General features: G+C 36.7%; 2 protein-coding genes across 2 annotated transcripts; both read right to left on the reverse strand.

The window, feature by feature from the left end:
- Positions 1-2,628: 2,628 nt before the first annotated feature.
- notum2 (notum pectinacetylesterase 2) lies at positions 2,629-8,817 on the reverse strand. Its single transcript, XM_043241302.1, has 12 exons — positions 8,615-8,817; positions 8,122-8,456; positions 7,834-7,886; positions 7,170-7,265; positions 7,001-7,061; positions 6,838-6,914; positions 6,676-6,775; positions 5,831-6,019; positions 5,408-5,508; positions 5,153-5,300; positions 4,928-4,975; positions 2,629-3,860 (listed from the first exon to the last, which is right to left on the reverse strand). Exons 2-12 carry the CDS (start codon positions 8,433-8,435, stop codon positions 3,560-3,562), a joined length of 1,488 nt encoding a protein of 495 aa, XP_043097237.1. The 5' UTR covers positions 8,436-8,456; positions 8,615-8,817; the 3' UTR covers positions 2,629-3,559.
- Positions 8,818-16,539: 7,722 nt separating this feature from the next.
- Positions 16,540-18,586, reverse strand: coq7 (coenzyme Q7 homolog, ubiquinone (yeast)). The gene is made up of 6 exons (XM_043241272.1): positions 18,417-18,586; positions 17,535-17,713; positions 17,348-17,462; positions 17,126-17,265; positions 16,927-16,995; positions 16,540-16,821 (listed from the first exon to the last, which is right to left on the reverse strand). Exons 1-6 carry the CDS (start codon positions 18,505-18,507, stop codon positions 16,744-16,746), a joined length of 672 nt encoding a protein of 223 aa, XP_043097207.1. The 5' UTR covers positions 18,508-18,586; the 3' UTR covers positions 16,540-16,743.
- Positions 18,587-19,115: the final 529 nt, after the last annotated feature.

Consider the following 19,115-nt stretch of genomic DNA (forward strand, 5'->3'; position numbering starts at 1 on the left):
TGTGTGTGTGTACAGTATCATGGTCTGTCTGCTTTGTGTTTCTCTACTATCTAGTATTCTGTTATGTTTTACAGTGTATTGCAACTTCTGTCAAAATTCATTAAACCTTTTTTACCCTCACTTCTGGTTCTTTAAAATGTCCTCAATCACTGTCAGCCACGTCCCCCCCCCCCAACCCTCCATCAAGTTTCAACTCTGCACAGGTACACGCACTGCTGCACGTGTGCAGCTGTGGTTTGTGTGTACATTGTTACCAGGAAAACAGGCCTAAGCAGGAAGATGTGTTTCGGCCACAACTCAGGTGATTTGCGTGGTGAAAGAACTTTTGCAGTTAGCTCACAGAAATGGTGAATTAACCCCACTGGTACAGTCACCTGTACACTTACCTGTTCATGAAGAAACCATTTCGATGTTTGTGGGGATGTTTTTGCTTATTGATTATATATATATAAGAAGTCATTTTAAGGCCATATATATATATATATATATATATATATATATATATATATATATATATATATATATATATATATATATGCATGCAGTGGATTAAAAGATGCAATTAAAATGAACGCTAAACAAGAAAGTTACACTCAAGATAATCTGGGTAAAGGCAAGACAATAAATGCAGGTCATAGACTGCTTGTAGCTATCATGCTTTGAGTTTGATCAAAGAAAGATTAAAGAGAAAAGGAGCACACATCCCCACCCCACAATCAGAGAGGAAAACAACACACCAATGAAAGTTCCCTTTTCTCAAACCACCTCTAGTAAAAAACAAACCGATGCACGCTGTTACACGGAAAGTTTGCCAAAGTGCATGCAAGTGTGTGCACTTTAAAACAGTTGTCACTTTTAGATATGTCTCTATACCTGTATGCCACTGTAATTCATAGAAGCCTGAAAAACTATAAGATGTAACTTATCAAAACCATAATTCATTATTCTGGTATGTCAAATGACGAAAAACAAACCCTAGACCACTTTGCAAATTTTAGGGTAACTTGTAAAACTAAAGAAATTTCAAAAAGAACTATACATTTTTAGCTATTAAAATAAAAATGGATTTCTTATGTGCATTTAAATGAGTTGTAAAGCATTATAAAATTCCAGTTTAAAAACTATTATTGGGTGTGAGGCAGCGCACTAGTAAAGCATGTTAAAGGGATTTTTTGTCTGGATTGTATGAATATATTAATTATTGCCTAAAAAAAATTAATCAAAAGAACAGCTATTTTCTTTTCACAGCAAGTTCTTAACTATTTACTCGACAAATTCTGTGAAATGTAGTAGACCGTAGAGTTTGTGTTTTCACAGGTAAACAACCTTAAGTGACCTTGGACCGTTAGTCACATTATACTTACTGGCGTGTACAGGAAGCCAGGCTAAGCTTGTCTGCACTCTGACATATGCCCTGTTTTTTTCACCTGTGTGTTTGTCTCATAATGAATTGATTATTTACATGGATATAATTGTAAAATTTCCCTTTAGACACGATATGTTCTAACTCTTCTGAGAAGTTTCTTAGTCATGCCTTCGCTTGATCACGTATGTGAAAACATACAGGTTTTTTTTTACTCATGAAACCCCCACTCAAAGTCTCTGTTAGTATTTTAGGAAGTTGAATGGAAAACAAAACCTTGCAGACATAAGCCTAAAACAATCTTCTACTTCACAAAAGAAACAATATATGTTTTGCCAAAGTGCACTCAAGCATGTACACTTTAAAGCAGTAGCCACTGTTACTGTAATTCACAGACATTTGAGAGAAAACAGTTTCAATAAAAACAACAACTGTAAGATCTAACTTATTAAAACCACAATACGTTATTTTGGTGTCAAATGGTGAGAAATCTACAAAACCCAAGACCACTTTGCTGATTTCAGGGTAACTTGTGAAACCAAAGAAAGGATCTCTTTTTTTTTTTACTAGCTAATAGAATAATCTCCTACAATTGCAAAACACAATTACTTTATAATTACAATTAGTTTAAGCAAGAATGTGGAAGTCTTGAAATTCCATTCCACTCAGAAAGTTGATTTGGTTGATTTTAGCTATCTTTTCAAAGAGATGGTGGTAAGATAGCAGGCAACTTTACAGCAAACCCAGAGAGTAGAAATAAGATAACGGATTAGATTGTGGTTAAGCACAAAAATTGATGACGGAAATCATTTTGGGTTGCAACATCAATCACATTTCAAATAGATAAGTTCAACCGCAGCGTGTTTGTAATGTAAAGTTACTAGCGTGCCATTCGCCATCAGAATCGATTGTTCATTGAAATGGCCAGATACAAGTTTCACACTAGTCAGCTTCACCTAAGATTGATGTTTGTCAAGTAGTTCCCCTGTGCTCTTCAGGCTCATTAACACGCTATTCTAACAATACCCCCTTACCCAAACCCTGCCCCTCAACCTACTCCTTACACAAAACTTTCAAAAATTTTCAAAAAACAAACAAACAAAAAAATTCTGTATTATTTTTAAGCTGTTTTCCTCACGGGCACCAAAACATCCCAAAGAGGTCCCAAGGTCAAAAATAACTTGTATTCCTTTATTTTTGTGGGGACATTTGGTTTCCATAACATGGTGAATACGGGGTACACACACACACACACACACACACACACACACACACACACTGAGATAGCAGGTGTCTAAACATCTTCATGAAAAGCTTTCATTCATCTTTTATTAGTGTTCACGATGAGTCAAACCAAATATAAATGCCAAAAGATATCATGAAAACAAGTAACATGGCAACAAGTAATATCATATGGATGTGAGATAATTATATTTAAAATAGATGTTGTTTTTGTTTCATGATATATTTTAAGGACATTCGGATGTCTTATTCATATAGGCTATAAGGCAAAATTAAAGAGATACCACATTTATCCATTCACTATTATCAATGTGTGTCATTTTTATGATTCTCGTCTGCAAAATGGACTACAATGTCCTAAAACAGCATGCACTTGCTAAAAATAATACAGATATATAACACAGAGTATGTATTATGACAGGATGTTAGACAAAAATGTGGTTTCTGCGCTATGGTTTCTTGATACTTAAAAAAAAAAACACACAAAAAAACAACTGTTGTTATACTGCTCACTGCTTTTCTCTAGAATGTGACTGAAAGATAAGCATCCTTCTACATGTCCTTGTTGTTTATGAACTTGTACATTCTCCAGATTTAGTTAACAATAAATTTTGCTCTTTTTGATTTTGCTGGTACACTACGATGTTGTCAGTTTTAGCTAAAGCATTGAATTCAGACACCAGTTCTCTTACTGAAGTGATGAATTAGATTAGCAGTTGTAATAACCATTGATTAACTGTGTCTAGCTAGAGTCGCTCACTTGAAGAACACAAAATCATTCTAGAACACCGTTGTAAAGGCAGACTGTCGGTACTGAAATCCAGTGACATGTTCACTAGACAAACCCAGGTCCTTCTCTGGAAGTGGCCAGAGAGGAAGCCGCTGAACAATCTCTAAAAAGTGTGGATGAGGTGAACTGTGTTGATGAGAACACCACCGCCCGCTAATGCTAATTTAGCCACCGCTGCTGGCCATGCTAGCCGAAATATCTCCGCTTACATCCAAGCCGAGCTTTTGCAGGTCCAAGCCCATACTGGCCAGCACCTGGAGCAGAGTCATCTCCTGTTGCGTGGCCTGATCAATCAGGGCTGGACAGGTTGGGTTGCACTGTGGCCACTGGCAGTTATCGATGAGATGAAAGGGACAGCCCTTAAGAGGCGTTTTGCTGTTCTTGTTAGCCTCCTGAAGACTTCTGTCCCAGCACTGCAGAGCACGAGAGAGTGACGTCCCCTTGATCTGGAAATCCATCCAGTTACTGAAGGAAACAAAAAACAGGCAGCACAAAATTAAAATAGGCTTTTACTTTATGAATGGATGCACATTAATTATCTATCCTGTTTAATACGGCAGTGGGCTCTGACAGGAAGTCTCAGTCATTTAAAAATATTGGTGCATAAGTGCAGAAAGAATGCAAACATGTGGTTTAGTGTTCTGTTTAAAAGATCTGAATTGACTGAAACAACAATACAGCTAACGTAGAAAGTAGAAGTAAGATATCTGATAAGATTGTGGTTAAGTAAAAAATATTCATGCAGACAGATGTCATTCTGGGTTGGAAAACATTACTAATATCCAACCAGAAACTATTAATTAATTCCAAAATTAAGGTAATGGTAACCCACTAGTAATGACTCGGGTATTACCAAATCCTTCAAAAGGAACTACTTATTTGTATCAGTATCCTTAAGTGAAAATCACCATAACTCCCTAATATCAGCTAATGTCATTGTAAGCTTTAAAGAGGTATGTAAAGTTTTGGATGACTTAAGTGTTACTACATCCTTCTGAAGAAAGTACAGATCATTGTAACCCACTAATATTGCTAATATTGTGTTACTCATGAATTCTTCATTCATTAATGATGGAATCGTATTCTAAAGTGTTACCGGGACTTCTTTCAAAAACATAAGTGAACGAACGAATGAATGAGCATTTTAACGAAGTTCACTACTAAAAATTAACCATTAAATTAGTGTCCCCTCTGAACTGAGCAGCTGCCTTTGTGACAAGTGCACTTTTTAGCTAGTGTTAACTAAATGCTCTATAATCAGCAGCAGTCTAATCAGTCCCTTTATAAGCAGCTACAGCCCTTCTGTAAGTTTGACCCCATCATGTGTTTCGCCATGGTTGCGTTTCACCTCACAAATCATCTGTCCCACTGCTCTCTCAGCTGAGCTCATACAGCGGGCCATTAATTAAGTGTGAAACCATGAGGTGGCATTTTGGTGACACTTAGAATGCATCATGATGAACGAGTGCTCAAATGCAGGGGTATGAGCTCACCCATGAGGAGTGTGTCTCAGGGTGCCTGCGTGTCCTTACCTTTTGGTAATCAAAGTGTGGGAAAGACAGGAAGGAGCGAACACAGCTCTAAAAGAACATAAAACAGGACATATATATATATATATATATATATATTATGTATTATATTAATGTGTATATAATAATAAAGATTCCTCGATTATTAGTAACAGTTTAGCTGTTTTGGAGACATACTCAGGTAGTTTAAGTGATACACTAGTATAATATGGCAGTAAATGCACTCACGTAACATCTTTGAGAGAGTTTTTAAACTCTTTTCCCAGGTTTTGCATGTAGGTCCGCTGCTGCTCCGAGAGCGATTGGACGCCCATGTAAATGTTCTCCACTCGTAACTGTTCCTCATCAAACAACCACTGAACTACAAACAATGGAGCTAAAAAGGAAATATCCTCTGTTATTTTAAAGGAAGTCGGTTTTATTAAAATCGACCACTTCTGTAAAAATGACTCCATTCATATCGAAGAGATGGCACACCCTCACCGTTTATGTACGCGTACAGTTTGTGTCCAAAAAAGCATTGCCATTCCTCTCCTCTTTTATACTGCTGCTTGCACTTTTCTGGAACAATACCACTCCACAACCTAAAAGATATAACATTACATAAAATAATACATAATATCACTTGTGATCTTTATTGTACTGAATGTGCATTTGTGATGTAGATCAAATCTCAAAGGTCATTTTTAAAATTTGCAAATGCAATATTATTGATAAAATATAAGACCAATACTTAAAGATAGTATGCTGAAATATAAATCTTTTTCCATAAGTGATATTATGGTTATTGTTATGTAATACATTAATTTAAAATGGATTTGTGTAATATTGAAAATGCAAACTAAAGTGTTAGCAAAACAACATATTCATCATTCTGGTACACTGAGATTAGCATGTACACTTTACCGAAGTCCCTTTTTTATGGCATCCACAGGGGTGCAGGAGGCGCTGTCTGGACAATCAGGAGCTCTTTGCTGTTTGCTCTCCAGAAACCAGCCTGAGTCAACAAGGCCGCGAACCTGAGCATCAGCCCCCAACTGCTCCAGAAGACTAGACACCTTATCAATGTTCAGCAGCACACCTGTTCCCCCGGCACTGCAGGAGAAAATAAATAATATTTCTTTACCCCCAAAATCTCGTTTGTTAAACCAGTAAACTACAAATATTCTGAACGTCAGTTGGCTTCAACAAATGCTTTGGGACCACCACCATCGAAACATGTTGTTAACATCGGAGGAATCCTCAGAACTTGTTTTGCCTCCTTGACAGACCATATATAGATATTATGTCATTGTCTATAGCATTACAGGAGGCAGTAAACATTTTTATGGTAGACAACAGGATGTGCTGAAAATAGTGCTTCGGTCAGTGTTGTGGTAAAACTCAAGGGGTGGTCCGTGGACGGGAATAGGATTTCATGGTACTCCGGATGGCTCTGTTTCAATTGTTCATAGCATCTTGTTATTAGATCTCAATATGCAGCAACAGGTGTAATGGGTGTCTAATGTTGTCTTTGTTTATGAGTGAATTCAAATCTAATTATGGGTAGCTATGGTTCTTGGATTGTGGAAACTAATAACAGGAAATCGTAACATTTCTTTCAAGCCAGTCATTGATGAAAATGAATTGTATATAGGTATAAATAGTATTAAGCAATCTCTCTTTAAACATAAATGCAACCCATAATTTGAGAAACATGTAAAAATGTCTTTTTTTTTGCCCAAACTAAAGCTATTTAGTAGAGATCTCACCTTGTTCCTGCTAACATCACAACTTTGGCTTGTTTCAGTCCTTTTGGGGCAAGATCTTTGATGACCTCCCGAATGATTTGAGATCCCATGAAAGCATATTCTGTGAAAGAATAAATTATTAATTTTGGAAACAAAAATTGTAATGGTCTGACAAAAATGTACCTGTTTCTTTTGCCTGTTTGGACTTTGATACTGCTTTGTTACCACTCCACACATCACTTGAACAATAGGGAACAAACCTATTCACATCAGATAAAATAAGATGTTGTTGTCATAAGTCAGATGTTATTTACAGAGCATATATAGATATTATTCAGATACTTACACAATATTGGCATTATACCAGTGAGGATTTTCATCAACTTGTGTTGACAGTAAGCCACTTCCTGAAAATAATCAGGTTGTTTACAATAAGATTCACAGAAGTATGGCTTGTGAGACTAGCTAGAAGAAAGCAAGAAGTGCTGTTTTGAGTCTGGTTAATATCAGCCTACCTTTGCGTGTCTGTGGCCAGTCAGCTGAGCTCATAAGGCGGGGGATAGTTTTGTATCTGGAATCGCAGGTCTCTTTGTTGTAGCAGCACCAACCACCTAAAAGGGAATGATCGAAAATTAATCTCACATTATCGTCTTTTGAAAAGATGTCAAAAGCTTAAAGAGCCTAGACTGCATTGGTACAAATTTAAGGTGTCTATCTTGTTCAAACAACAACTTGCAATAGACAGGATACAGCTTTTGTTACTATGATATTTTTACATTGGTTTGAATTAGTCGAGTCACAAAACAGCTCAGTGTTAAGTTACAGCTAAGTATTATTACAACAGCATTTAAAGTAAGTTTGCTAGTCCCCCCCCATTTAATGTCTCTTTCTCTTGGTAAAGAGAGAGACATTGCATGATTTATGTGTTTACACCTTGTTCCCTCTCTTGCATTGTTTAATTTTGCCATGTCTAGTTCAACATCGCATGCTACTTTTTCTTGGCTGGTCAAACTATATATCTTCTCAACATACTGGTGAACCAATGTGATGTGACATGCTCCAAAAAAGCATGAAAAATTACATGTCTAAGAAGATGACCAGCAGTCAAAATAACGCTGAGCACTGCATTTAAGCCCGCTGACCTCTCTCGACAAAATTAACTTAGTTTTAAATACTCACCTTCCAAAAATATCAGCCATCTCTTACTTCCTTTGAACTCCTTTAGGTAAAACCTGGGGGGCCACAAATAAATATAGATGGTCTAGGCAACAGCCATATGAGGACATTTACAAATCTGTCAAAGGACTTCACACTGCTACAGTTTTGTGCATTTTATGCTATTATCTAAAGTAAAATTTTACAAGTTAATGTATTTTCTGGGAATCAGACCCATGACCTTATTGCTCTGCAAATTGCCAAAAAGTTTATGTACCTCTAGTCAGTAAGTGAGGATGTCAGGTGTCTTACCCAGCAGCAGTACCATCATTACAAGTCACTAATGTGTTCTTAAGAAAGTGCAGCTTCATTTCATCAATGGGCTTGTTGACAGATGCGCTTTGTTGGGCGGTGCCACGACCTCCAGAGTTAGTTTCTTTGCTGGAATCACCAACACCTGCTAGCGCAGGGTTTGGGTCATCTTCAGGGCCATGCTGGGTCATGTCTTTAGCCTGGCTGTTAGGCTTCTTTGCAGGTTTTCCACCTGACTTGGCATTGCGATTGTTGTTCTGACAAGAAATGACTCCCAGCAGAAGCAGGAACATAAAATGACACAGAATATTCATATCAAATCCAACAGGACCTCCCTTAAAAAGGCCAAACGGAACAGTTTGAGATAAAACTGCAAAAAAGGATTTAAAGCTTTATTTTTTCTCACGAAAGGCCCATGTAAAGACATTGCTTTAAATTAATTTAATGATATAATCTGCCACTGCCAATGAAATTAGAAGCGATCAGCACTCACCCCTTAAAACAACTGGTCCTGGTCCCCTGGGCGTCTTGGAGAGCAAAAAAGTGGTTTTCGAATTGATGCTATGCCGGCGTCCTGAACAGATCTTGGTCTTTGGTTGTGGTCTGTGCTAGATTTTATAGTGCCACCATATGGATTGCATTTCTCAACATCCCCTTTGAGCTGGTGCCAGCTCTGGGCTGCAACCAATGACACACCAAACCTGGACGTCTAATGGCGAGGAGAAAAGATAACATGCGCTCTCCCAACCATATTTCAAAGACATCCCCTCCCCACCTAACTTAGTCTCCCAACAAGCCCTCCAGCCCTCCCCTAGACCAGGCTCGACTTTGATTTAAACACCTACATGGTTGAAATACCTGCATAACCCTGCAGCTACATGGCATGTGGCTCTAGGTCATTGGAGCAGACCTCTCCCTGTTCACTCTAATAGGGAGAAACTCTTCACTCACTTGAAAGATAATCCTATGAAAACTCTATCAAATAACCCTATACAAATAAGTCTTCTTAAGTTAAAGAAATGGAATTGAGTGAATTGTGCTGAGATTTATGAAGTATCTGCTGATTGATCACACAGGGTTGCCTTACATAAAGCAACAGCTGATAGACTGATGCTGTCATTATCCACTCTGCTTATCAATCACAGTGAAATGTATATGTAAATGAATGATGTTATGGAATGTTTGCTACATCTTTGGCATAAGAGACATGCCTTTGTGTCTAACCTTTGGTATAGGGTACCTGTCTGACCAGCTAAAGCATTATACGCTTCCATCTAAGTAGAAGCACCTTTTTTAAACTTAAGATTTTTTTTTACAAATATTATTTTAATCGAGTGGTGATATGAGATAAATTTATCCAGAAATTGCACTCAACAAGGTTAAAACTATATGAATTAATTCAGTAGCTATTTTATTTAATTACAATAAGCATGCTACAATTGCAGTAAAATGCTAATATTTTCAAAGCAGTGAAAACCAGATAACCAGTAAAGAACCGATGGCATCTAGAATACTGCTATGAAAAATAGGCCTATTAATTCAGAAATAATTTACCAATTACAAATTCATATCAAGAACAGGGAGATAGAAGGCCGATCTGGGATAACTTTAGGTTGACGTAGTGATCAGTGAAAGAGGTCACAAGTCTGGCCGTCTTTACGTCTCACCATTGAAATGTACAACATCCTTCCATGTCAATCAGTCATTAATGAGCCTTAAGTAAAATGTTAGTGGTGAGATACACTGAGATACTCCAATTAATATCCAAGATTCTCAAAAACAATTTATAAAACAATTTAAAAAAAACATCAGATAATGACCAGTCACACTCAGAATATTGAGCATGCAGTCTGCACTCACATTTCCTGTTTCTTCATAGAAATTACTTACAGGACAAGGACAGGTTTTTACACAGTTATATTATTGGTGTGCTATTTTATGATCTTATATCTTGTAGGTTTTTGGTAGTCTTTGAGAAGGTTGAAACAGATTCAGCATAACTCAAGGTAATTATCTTACTTTCTTCTCTACATTTGGACTATTTAATATATAATATGACATAATATAATATAATGGTTGCTTAACCTTGACTTCTTGTAGACACAAGTTTCAGATGTTTTTACCATTCATTGTGTTGTAAGAGCCAAAGTCTTTAAAGTGTTGCCAGATGAGTGAAAGTATTTAGACAAAAAATGTCTAAACAGCTAATCAAATGACATTTCTGAATTTGATCTACTGAGCTTAAAACATTCTTCATTCTTTCTGTTTTTAGAAGCACGCACGATGCCCCTGTCTTCCCAGAATTCATTGCAACAATCTGCGAAGCAGACCTCAAAATGCAGAAAAACAGAGAAAAAAAAGGTGTAAATCCTTCAGCTTATTTTCCAATACAAGCCAGAATGTTTTGAAAAAAGCTTTTAGATGGCATTGCTTGTCTTTTTTGTCTTTGATATCTGCTTCAATAGATTCTTTCAATAGAAGCTGGCAAGATGCTGCAGATATTCAGACTTTGTCTGTGGGTCTGAACCTGAAGCAACTCCGCTGCTCTGACCAGAAGTGACATGACATTAGAAAAGCAGATGCCTGTATAATGTTTCATTTTTGTTAAAAAAAGAAACCAATCTGGATAATCGGGTGGCCAGCAGAGAACTAGGACTTTTGTTTGGAATGTGTTTTTCAAATGTACAGCCAAGGTCAGTTCCTGACATTGAGCGCTCGAGTGGTCCGAGCACTTTGTCTGTGTGTGTGTCATCACTGCATTTGAAGGCAGGCGAGTGCATTTCTCAGCTGACAGGCATCAAAGCATGCCGCACCTCTGAGAACTGTATAGATGTGATTTTCAGAGCACAGTAATGTGTAAAGGTCATGATCTTAAGGGATCATATCATCTAAACATCTAAGCTGAATGCTTGCGACTTAAACATCCACAATTTACACACCAGGCAGTTGTTCAATGCACGTAGATCCAAGTTCACCTGGACCTGGAGCTTGAATTGAACCATGGAAGGAATGAGATCAGTACAAATGCTTAGATTGTTTTGATTGTCAGCAGTGCTCAAGCGCATTTTATGAGAAAGAAATATATATGCAAAGGTGCAGGTGACTTGCACGCTTGCAGTGTAAGCGCTAAGACGAGTGACGATTTTTGCTGAGAGTGGCTGTTTGTCATCAGCACTGACATCTAAGGCTTTGTTGGATTGGTGCAAAGTGTGAGACGCCCACAAAAGGGACGAGTGCTGAAGCAAGCATTATACTGGATGACACGTTAACCTTCTGTAAGCAGTCAACGGGATTGATGGTCTTGGCACGATCCATGATGTAATAGCCTTAGAAAACAAGTGGCACGATTTGAATTTTGAGGTTCCACAGCAAGAGTGTGACTTAAAAGTCACTTTCATCAAGCGCAAGCGTATTAGAGTTAACGCTTGTGTATGAATTCCTGTACCTATATAATATATTTTGAATATAATTTAAAATCAATATTGACTTCTGACAATGTGTGCAGTTAAATACTTGTATATCTTTATATCGTAATGAATGATTGAGAGCCGGGCTGAGCCACTTGGGGCTCAAAACAAACAAAGGGGAAGGCAGAGATAGGGTTGATATCCAGACAGAGGTTGGTGCAGTCAAAAATCAAAACCAGACTAAGCAAACACGGGTAAAATTCTGAGTAGTGACAGCCAGGGCAAATCAAGACTTTACAGTGAACTGAGAGTGTGAGTGGCTTTTATGTGTGCGAGTGAATGAGGTGCAGGTGTAACTCTTAATGCGCCGCAGGTGGGTCTGTGTAATCAGGTGATTGTGATGATGAACTGGCTGATGGGAAATATAGTTCTTGTGCAACAGCCCGTGCTCACGTTGTGAAAGGACGAGTTCTTGTGGTTATCAGCCAACAGTAAATGAGCCTGATCGGGACATATATAAAGCGTAGAATAAATAGACCTTTTTGATCGATCTCTTACGGAGATCCTGCCTTTTCTGTCAACTTTCCATCCCTGAACTGTCAAATAAAATGAGTGTTGAATATTTTCATTTACTTAATCATCAAACTTGATGTTCAGTGCTACAGTTTAGAAGTAAATACACATTATTCTTACAGGCACATCTTCCCGTCTTACTCTACACACCAACTATCTGGAATGTACAAACAATGATAAAGTTGTAATGCTGCAAAAAATAAGAGGAAGGTAAAAAAAAAATGTGATCAAAAGGTCAAAAGGAAAAAGTATATTACAGTAAAATTTTTACAAGAGCTGTCGTCTTGCATATGTTTGGTTGAAGTATATTGTTTAAGTGCACAGTGGTCATCATAGGTTGCCCCCTGTGGGATTACCAGCCCAGATTGTATATTTTCATAACTAAACATATTTAAATTCCGAGCACTACTGGGATCCATCTGCAAGAGATTTTTTAGTTGGGTCGTGTGGGGCCTCATAAAATGCTTGGGCAAATAGCTTGAAGAGCCAGCGCAATCTCATGACAGTCTGAGCAGCAGCGTGGCCTTGAAGTCATGCTGGTGAAGCCACACTCCTGTCAAAGCCATTGATTAATGTTCCCTAGGGTCACGCCACCCATTTGGGACTTCACATAAGCTGCCCCATCTGATCAGAAACAGTCGTTGGAGGTGCCAACACAACTGTAGGCTCTCTGAACAATGTCATGACTTACAGAGACAAACATCTATACATTCGTACATATGCTCACCTGTTTTAAATGCCAGCGTTACACCCCTAATCATGCACTCATACTAATGGTTGATGGCCAAGCTATATGTCACGGCTTAGTTGTCAGTTTAGACATAGAGATTTCTGTTTCATGTACTTAAAAATAAGAATGTACAGAAAATTATCGTATTTGTAATTACAACAATAACAGTGATCTTATACTGTGGCCAGCTGAATAAACTGCTTAGACTAGTCTTATGTTAGTCGTCAATTTTTTCTTTTCATTAATCCTGGTCATAATAAAAAAAAAAAAAAGATGGCTACCTAAAATCATTGCTTTAATTTGAATCTGAAAAATGAGATATAGCGTTAAAGGTTTAGTTCACCAAAAAATAGCCTGTGTTTTTCATCTATAGTGTATGTGACTTTCTTCTTTCTGACGAATCCAATCTGAGCTATATTAAAAATTGTACAGACCCCTCCAATCATCCCTCAATAAATCAATCAATAAATCATCCCTCTCACGTCTCTAGTGGCTGGATAAAGCCCCCCTCTATCGAATCCATGCGTTTTTGTAGGATAAATATGCATATTTTAAATGTCACTTTTGCTGATTGTGGTAAGTGGCCGACGTTCGTGGATCCATGGATTCGCTACCAGAGGCCTTGACTCACCCCCCAGAACCGTGTGAGGGACATTTTATTGCGGATGCGAGCACTTTATTGAATTGAATGCTAGCCAGCCATATAAATGCAAAGCAATAAGCTTATTGGAATTCTGAGATATTAGTTTAAGCTTATCACATGACAGAAAACTAAGGTTTACTGTACCAAAATGAGCAGAGAAACTTTCAGCTAGAGGTGGCGTTTAACATTATAGCCAGTGATTCATTTGATGCCTCTGTTGCCAAGAACCTAAATGAACTGCATCCGAAGGTTTTTATGATTTGTGTGGATTTATATTACCATTGTGCTCAAAATTTACAGCAACAATTTTTCACAGATTTAGAAGACAATGTTTTGAAATGTTAAGGTCTGTTCTCGACGTTGATTTCCTCAATATAAAAGTGAATTCCTCTAAGAGGTTTGTCAAAATGTCCTCTTTTCTAGTTGTATTAGATTTGGACTAGCCTATATATAAAGTCCATCAATTATAATAGACAACCCCCAAGGTTTCATTGGCTTATATATTTGCAATGCTTAGACATTTACATTAATTTACTAACTTTTTTTGCCATTAAGAAGCCCACAAGCAGATTTTTTTTTCGGAAAATGCAAAATGTCAGGAATATAAAGTCTATGTGATTTAGTCCCTGACTATCATAGACTTTTACTTATTATGTATATAGCCATCTGCCATGTTGGATGATCATGCATTAAAAAAACTCAACACACTAACAGCCTGTAAAGTGAGTGAGATACATAAAAGAATACACAAACATAAATAATAGCGTGATGTTATATTTATGATGGCAGAATGAAATGATAAAGACAGAATCTGTTTCTGTGGTTTCTGCTGACTCTGGCACTGTGGGACATAATTGTAGGAAGCTTTATAGTTAAGTATATGGGGTGATGAAATAAATGTTGATAGTTTCCAAGTATGTTGAACCATGGCCACTGAAAAAAATAATTACTTCTCTATACGTTGAGTTCAGGCACATAAAAATACATTTATGGTCTATGACAAATGGGCTAATCTGGAAAATTGGGAAGAAAAAATATCCTTCTGGAGAAAAGTAAATGGTGGAATAATATTGTTTATTTTTTTAACATCCTATTTTATTATGTTTTTTATTTTTGTGAACACATCTGTGCATTGACTCAAAGTTTTGGAATTTTCTCTCTGTTCTCTTAAACAGTGCGATAATATAGTTGTCGGTTTTATAGTTTACTGGTATTAACACCTGCAGCTTGACCAGACTCATCACTCATGCTTTTATGTTATGGTAATTTTGTCACACAATCTGGATGCCAAATATGCAGTTCAATACTTGTTGCTTTTTTAAAACATCTTACATCATGCAATGAAGCTGTCAGCACTATTAATCTAAAACAGAAATAAACCCCTGACTCAGGTGGGCTTTAAGATGTGCAAATTCTGCTGTCGTTCAGAGAATAGGTGGACATAAATAAATAATATTAATTTATGTCTTAACAATATCTGTCAAAAAAGAGGGGTAAAACAGCAGTAATGAGAAAAAAATTTATATTATATTTATATTCCTTATCTATAATGAATATAATATAAATATAATATAAATATAAAAACACTAAAAACTAGTTTTATATCTAATAAAAAAACCCAAACACACACACACACACACATATATAGATAAATATGTGTGTGTGTGTGTATAAATTCTATTTAATAGTTATGTATGCATTAATGTTACTTAAATATATTAATTAATCTCTTGGTTTTTACTAATAGTCTAACAGTATAAAGAATAATTTAAATAATCACACACTGAAATCTGATCTATAGTGAAATGAACACATCTAATGCAGCAATGTGGCATCTCAGAAAGCTTTGACAGCTGACATTTACACAATGCATATTCTAAACAAAATCAAAGCACCATTGTTTAACCTCTTCTCAAACCTTTTGAAATTTATGAGTGTTTTGCAACAGGATCTAAACTGGGGGACGTACTTATGATTTATGAACGCACAAGTCACTGTTTATATATGTGAACTAGAGCGCGGTGGTTTGTCACAGGAAGGTGATGTCATCTGATCACTGAAACATTTGATCCATTGTGAGGACGAAAACTGGTTCATGGAAAAGACAAACTGCTCAGTTCCCTTAATCTCTTCTGATCATATCAAAGTGTCATATCTTACATGTCTGTCTTCAAATTCATCAAGTGGTTGAACTAGTAGTAGCAATGACAAGGTCATAGATTTATTTACAGGAATTATGGAACACAAAACCAGCCATAAGTAACACAAGTATATTTGTAGCAATAGCCAACAATACATTGTATGGGTCAATATTCACTAGGATATTAAGTAAAGATCTTTACTTAATATCAAAACTTAATTTTGGACTGATATGCATGTGTTTCATCACGACAATATATATATATATATATATATATATATATATATATATATATATATATATATATATATATATATATATTCATATATATATATTTCACCCTAAGATTCCAGATTTTCACATAATTGTATCTTGCCTATTTATTCAGCTTCAGGATTATATTTATACATGGTTTTGTGGTCCAGGGTCAAATTTTTGCTGCTAATTATGTATAAATTAAGTATGCAATTACACAAATAATTGCAAACTTCTTCCACTGTCATCCACTGGGCTCATCTAATCTCATATTTCTTATAAATTCTGACATATATTCTCTAGAAGTTTGGCCTTCAGATTTCTACAGAGATCCTGCATTAAAGTGATTTATTATTGTTGAGCAGTTTTGGTTCCCTTTGGCTTCTATTGTGTTTTTGTCCCTGCAATGGAAGTCAGAAGGAACCAAAACAGTTTAGATACCAACACTTTTCTAAATATCTTCATATATGTTTCACAAAATGAAGAAATGCATATTGAAAGAGGGCAGAATTTTCAGATTTGTTGGGCAGAGTATCACTTTAAGTCTTCTTGCATATTATGTCCACCAAGTGGCGCCATACAGACATACTTGACTTGTAAATTATTATCAACAATCACTTTTGTCTTTGATAATGATGTCCTCTTAGCTCAAAATAAAACAAAACAACGATTTTGTGAACACATTTATTTGGAGCAAATACGTTTTCGGACACAATTGTTTTAATTACAAAATTGTTTCAAATGTTAAAGATCACGTAATCGCATAAACCGCCATGATCTCTTTCAAAATGTGCTCTTTATAAATCAACTGCTTACAGTACATGGTCGACATAAACAAAACAATATTTACACATCATGCATTATTAAAATGACGCTAAATACGCTGAGAAATGTAGATAGCAGCTTTACAGCCAGCCTGAATTGCTGTTTTCAAAAGCAAATATCCGGGTACCTATAGTGGAAGAAAAAAAAGTTAAAAAAAGTCAAACACAACAACAACGAACTAAAACATACACTTCATATAAACCAAACAAGCAAACCAACATATCAAACTCACCGACTCAGCATCATGCTCCAATCCTGTGTCATGATGTTCTATTTCATCATCACGAAATTCTTTTATAAGCTGATTAAATGAAAAACATTAAGTTTATATCTCAGTGTGCATTTTGCTAAAAAAATGGTTTGAATGGAGAGGTGAAAAGCTGTACTAATAGAATGCGTGCGTGCAGCCCTGGTATAAATACACACATTACCTGTAATAACTCTGTGTATCTCTCTGGGTCAGTCTCCATTAGCGTTCGGATTTGGCTGTTGTAGTGCTCTGAGATGCTCTCCTCCACTGCAACAGTGCAGGCCATGGCCCCTTCCTTACCCAGAAGAGCAGTACAGGCCCCTGAAACCACAGAGGTAGAAGTAAATGATCACAAAGTATAGCGCAAAAGCAAGTAAATAAGTGTGCGCAGTTATAAACATACCTAATGCAAACCCGGCAATATTCCATAATGGCAACAATAATGTTGGTCGAACCCGATGCTCACCAAGGATCTCATTAAACCTTTCCAAATGCATTTTCTCCTGGTCCCACATGTGCTGCAGATGTGAAAAGTACACGTCAACCAGTTACTGCATTAAATGGCTTACGTGCGTTTAAAGACTAAGTACCTGGATTAGAGGACCTGTCTGAGTTCTTCCAAGAATTGCCATCTGGCCAGCGTAGATGCGGTTGGCTCCGTACTCTCCTGCATGATCAACCCTCAGCATACTATCCAGCATGGCTTTCTCTTCTTCATCACGTGGTGGAGGAAGGATGCTGTATCTTCTGCACGACACTGAGCCATTTACTGTACACATACAAACAAAATAACTCTGCAGGAAAAACTACACATTCACTTTGCCTTTAAACGCAAAAAAAAAGAGATTTAACACACTTTATCACTGGTTATTATTACTATTTACACATCTTAAAGCAATAGTAATCACTATACTATGAAACTGATATAACAACCACACAAATATACTAAACAACAATATAATTTGGACTTAATCTACATTATGGAGGTAAAACAATTACATATTAGACCTACTGTTTACTGCATTATTCAGTTTAAAAAGACTAACAGGGTTTTATACTGGTTTTAAACTAGATATGCCCAACATGGATGAAAAAAAAGCAAACAGAAAAACAAACAGAAACTTGTAAATGTACAGGAGTTTAACATTTTTGTTGCAATTTTAAATGAACATTCAGTACATTAGGATAATGTGTCTAAAAATATCGTGACAAAAATGACTTTCATTTTAGCACTCATGTGCAATTCTCTGAAATACTGAGAGAAACTACAATTTTCCAAAATAATAATTAAAAATATTCATGCCACATTTATCAAAACGATCTAAAAATGATCTTTTTCACTATTATTATTCCTAAGTCCAGGTAACCACTACAAGCCATAACTTAAACAGTATTACAGCAGAAGTCGGAAGAACTGTTTTCTTGACATCAGCTGTCATGAGCTCACGCGTACGTTACATACACACGTTTACCTATGTTTACTTCACGACAGTTCCTCGCGCTCGACGGACAGAATGCACGACTGAGGTCCAGTCTCCAAGCACACTTCGCGGCTCTCTGCATGTCTAGAAATTCTATAATTATATATCTAACTGTAAAGAGAAAATGTATTACAGTGAAGGTTGTGGCGCATATAAGTGACGTCATTGCGTCGCTACGTTCGTACAGACGTCGGTTGCTCGTGTGATGTCGGTGGGCTTTGTCACCGAAAAAAAAGCTTCTTTTGAGACAACAATAGCAAACTAAGAAAACTGTTTGTAAAGCAAGGTGTCACAAAATATTACACATTGCGTTTTATAATCTCTTCAGCATTTCTCTTAACGCCCCATAGGTGGCGCTGTCACACAAATGGGGTCCAACAAGTCTTTTAGTTTGGTTACTAAATGTATGGAAGCAGAGAATCAGTTTGACAGCTAAACTATCAGTGATTTTGCATTATATACGATTTACAGCACCAGACCTTGTTCCATCTAATTGGTTAGTTAGTGTGGAAGTTCCCCATAGCTAGCTATTATTCACATATTTGCAGTTGTTCCCAGTGATGCAGCTCTGTGGCGTAGACATAAACAATTGCCCTTTGCGTTCAGGTTAAGCTTCTGGCCCTTCTGGTAGGCTGTATTTCACCCTTTGTAATTAGTGGAACAGTCTAGTAAACCAGCAAATGAATTTTC

Source organism: Puntigrus tetrazona, chromosome 6, assembly GCF_018831695.1.
Source record: "Puntigrus tetrazona isolate hp1 chromosome 6, ASM1883169v1, whole genome shotgun sequence".
In the NCBI taxonomy this organism is placed as follows: Eukaryota; Metazoa; Chordata; class Actinopteri; order Cypriniformes; family Cyprinidae; genus Puntigrus; species Puntigrus tetrazona.

Excerpts from the sequence above, each read along its gene's own strand:
- notum2 (XM_043241302.1), bottom strand. The coding sequence starts at position 8,435 with ATGAATATTCTGTGTCATTTTATGTTCCTGCTTCTGCTGGGAGTCATT. Across the intron at positions 6,776-6,837 it reads CAAACAGGCAAAAGAAACAG|AATATGCTTTCATGGGATCT; the intron begins GTACATTTTTGT and ends ATTCTTTCACAG. Across the intron at positions 3,861-4,927 it reads CACACTTTGATTACCAAAAG|TAACTGGATGGATTTCCAGA; the intron begins GTAAGGACACGC and ends TGTTTCCTTCAG.
- coq7 (XM_043241272.1), bottom strand. The coding sequence starts at position 18,507 with ATGCAGAGAGCCGCGAAGTGTGCTTGGAGACTGGACCTCAGTCGTGCA. Across the intron at positions 17,714-18,416 it reads CTGTCGTGAAGTAAACATAG|TAAATGGCTCAGTGTCGTGC; the intron begins GTAAACGTGTGT and ends GTATGTGTACAG. Across the intron at positions 17,266-17,347 it reads TATTGCCGGGTTTGCATTAG|GGGCCTGTACTGCTCTTCTG; the intron begins GTATGTTTATAA and ends CTGTGGTTTCAG.